General features: G+C 35.4%; 1 protein-coding gene across 1 annotated transcript; it reads left to right on the forward strand.

Moving 5' to 3' along the window:
• Nucleotides 1-651: 651 nt before the first annotated feature.
• On the forward strand, nucleotides 652-1659 carry PGSIP1 (plant glycogenin-like starch initiation protein 1; the record flags this gene model as incomplete). The annotated part of the gene is given in 3 exon segments (XM_068610632.2): nucleotides 652-796; nucleotides 799-917; nucleotides 919-1659. Coding segments are annotated over 3 exon segments (906 nt in total), but the record flags the coding sequence as incomplete, so codon positions are not given.
• Nucleotides 1660-2002: the final 343 nt, after the last annotated feature.

The following is a 2002-nucleotide window of genomic DNA, read 5'->3' on the forward strand; positions in this document are numbered from 1 at the left end:
AGTATAATTTTTACCCAACTTGGACCATTGGAGTGGGCCTCACAAGATAACGTCAAGATAAAATTAATGAGTCCAGCAAGATCATTTTTCTTCCTGCACCCCACAATTTTCTAAATTCCGAAACTGACCTTGATCTTTTATTTGAAAAAGGACACCAAGGTTACCAAAAATCGGAATCTGGGAGTGTGCTACGGATTCATCAATCTGGAACTGAATATTTTTTTTTTCTAGATGAGGGGTGTTTCAGAAGCAAATTTTGCATAAATTATTGATTTCTGGATTGCTGAATCCGAAAGCCTAATTCTGTTACGGATTGGTGGATCCGGAATGTTTGTTTTTTAATTATGGATTATGTGAATCCAGAATGCATATTTCTGTTACAGATTGGTGGATCCAGAATGCATTTTTTGAATGATGAATTTTTAAATGTAAAATACATATTTTGAATTACGGATTGATGGATCCGAAATTTTACCGAAAGTGTCAATCCAAATTTTTTTCGGATTCCATAATCCAGAATGCAAAAAAATAAATATGTATTTTAGGATTTTTAAAAAATAATTTAGTCTTTCAGGGTTACAGGAAAAAACGGCCTCCAAAACGTTATTTACATGGATATTTTTATTCTTAACCACTCAAAATGACTAATCATTACCCTTCTCTGTTATTACGACAAGAAGTGGTTTAGAAGCAGCAGGGTGGAAAATTAGGACAATGCAAAGGATCAGAAACCCAAAGGCTGAAAAAGATGCTTACAATGAATGGAACTACAGCAAGTTCCGTTTGTGGCAGCTTACAATTACGACAAGATAATATTCATTGGTGCAGATTTGATCATTCTAAGAAATATAGATTTCCTATTTGGGATGCTAGAAATCACTGCAACAGGAAATGATGGCACACTTTTTAACTCGGGTATATATCATGGTGGTTGAGCCATCAAATTGCACATTCAAGCTCCTAATGGATCATATTAATGAGTTTGACTCCTACAACGGAGGGGACCAGGGATACTTAAATGAAATATTTACATGGTGGCACCGAATACCAAGACACATAAACTTTTTGAAGCATTTTTGGGTTGGAGATGAGGAAGAAAAGAAGAAAATTAAGACTTTGTTATTTGGTGCTGACCCTCCAATTCTATATGTCCTTCACTATCAAGGAATGAAGCCGTGGTTGTGCTTTTGGGACTGCGATTGTAACTGGAATGCTTATATCTTTCACGAGTTCGCAAGTGATGTTGCTCATGAAAGGTGGTGGAAGGTGCATGATGCAATGCCTAAGCTTTTGGAACAGTTTTGCATGTTGAAGTCAAAGCAGAAGGCCCAGTTGGAATGCGATCGTAGGCAAGGTGAAATTGCAAACTACTCAGATGGGCATTGGCGAATCAAAGTTAAACATAAGAGGTTGAAGAAAGGCATGGATAAGTTGTGTTCATGGAAAAACATGTTGAAGCATTGGGGTGAAACCAATTGGACTGATGATGAGTCTTATTATACTCCAACACCACCTGCCATTGCCACAACATCCCTTTCTGATCTGAGACATGTGAATTGAGCTTTCTACCTTTCTTGCAAATGTTAATAATTTTCTTGGTGCAGAAAAATGGCATCAAGGGAGAAAATTGTCCTGCTTCAGTTTTGAATGAATATGGTCTATTCTACACTCTTTTTTGGTGTGTGTACTGAGTCTACTCTACAGTCTGATCAAGTATTATGACAAATCTCATCAATTCAATTTCAAAAGCAAGTGAAAAATCACTTTTGGGTATTGTAAATATATGGGAAACACCAGGGACGGAACCAAGTAAAAAACTCTCGAACCAAGTGAAAAACTCTCGAACCAAGTGAAAAACTCTCGGAGGCCAATTAAAAATCTGAAATTTATTCAATCTGTGTAATTTTATCGAAATATTATAGTTTTTTGTCTTTAAAATAATCCAAAAACATGCAATATATATATATATATAAAAAGATATAATATTACAAATGTTAATAAT

Source organism: Phaseolus vulgaris, chromosome 2 (assembly GCF_051622355.1).
Source record: "Phaseolus vulgaris cultivar YP4 chromosome 2, ASM5162235v1, whole genome shotgun sequence".
Classification (NCBI taxonomy): Eukaryota; Viridiplantae; Streptophyta; class Magnoliopsida; order Fabales; family Fabaceae; genus Phaseolus; species Phaseolus vulgaris.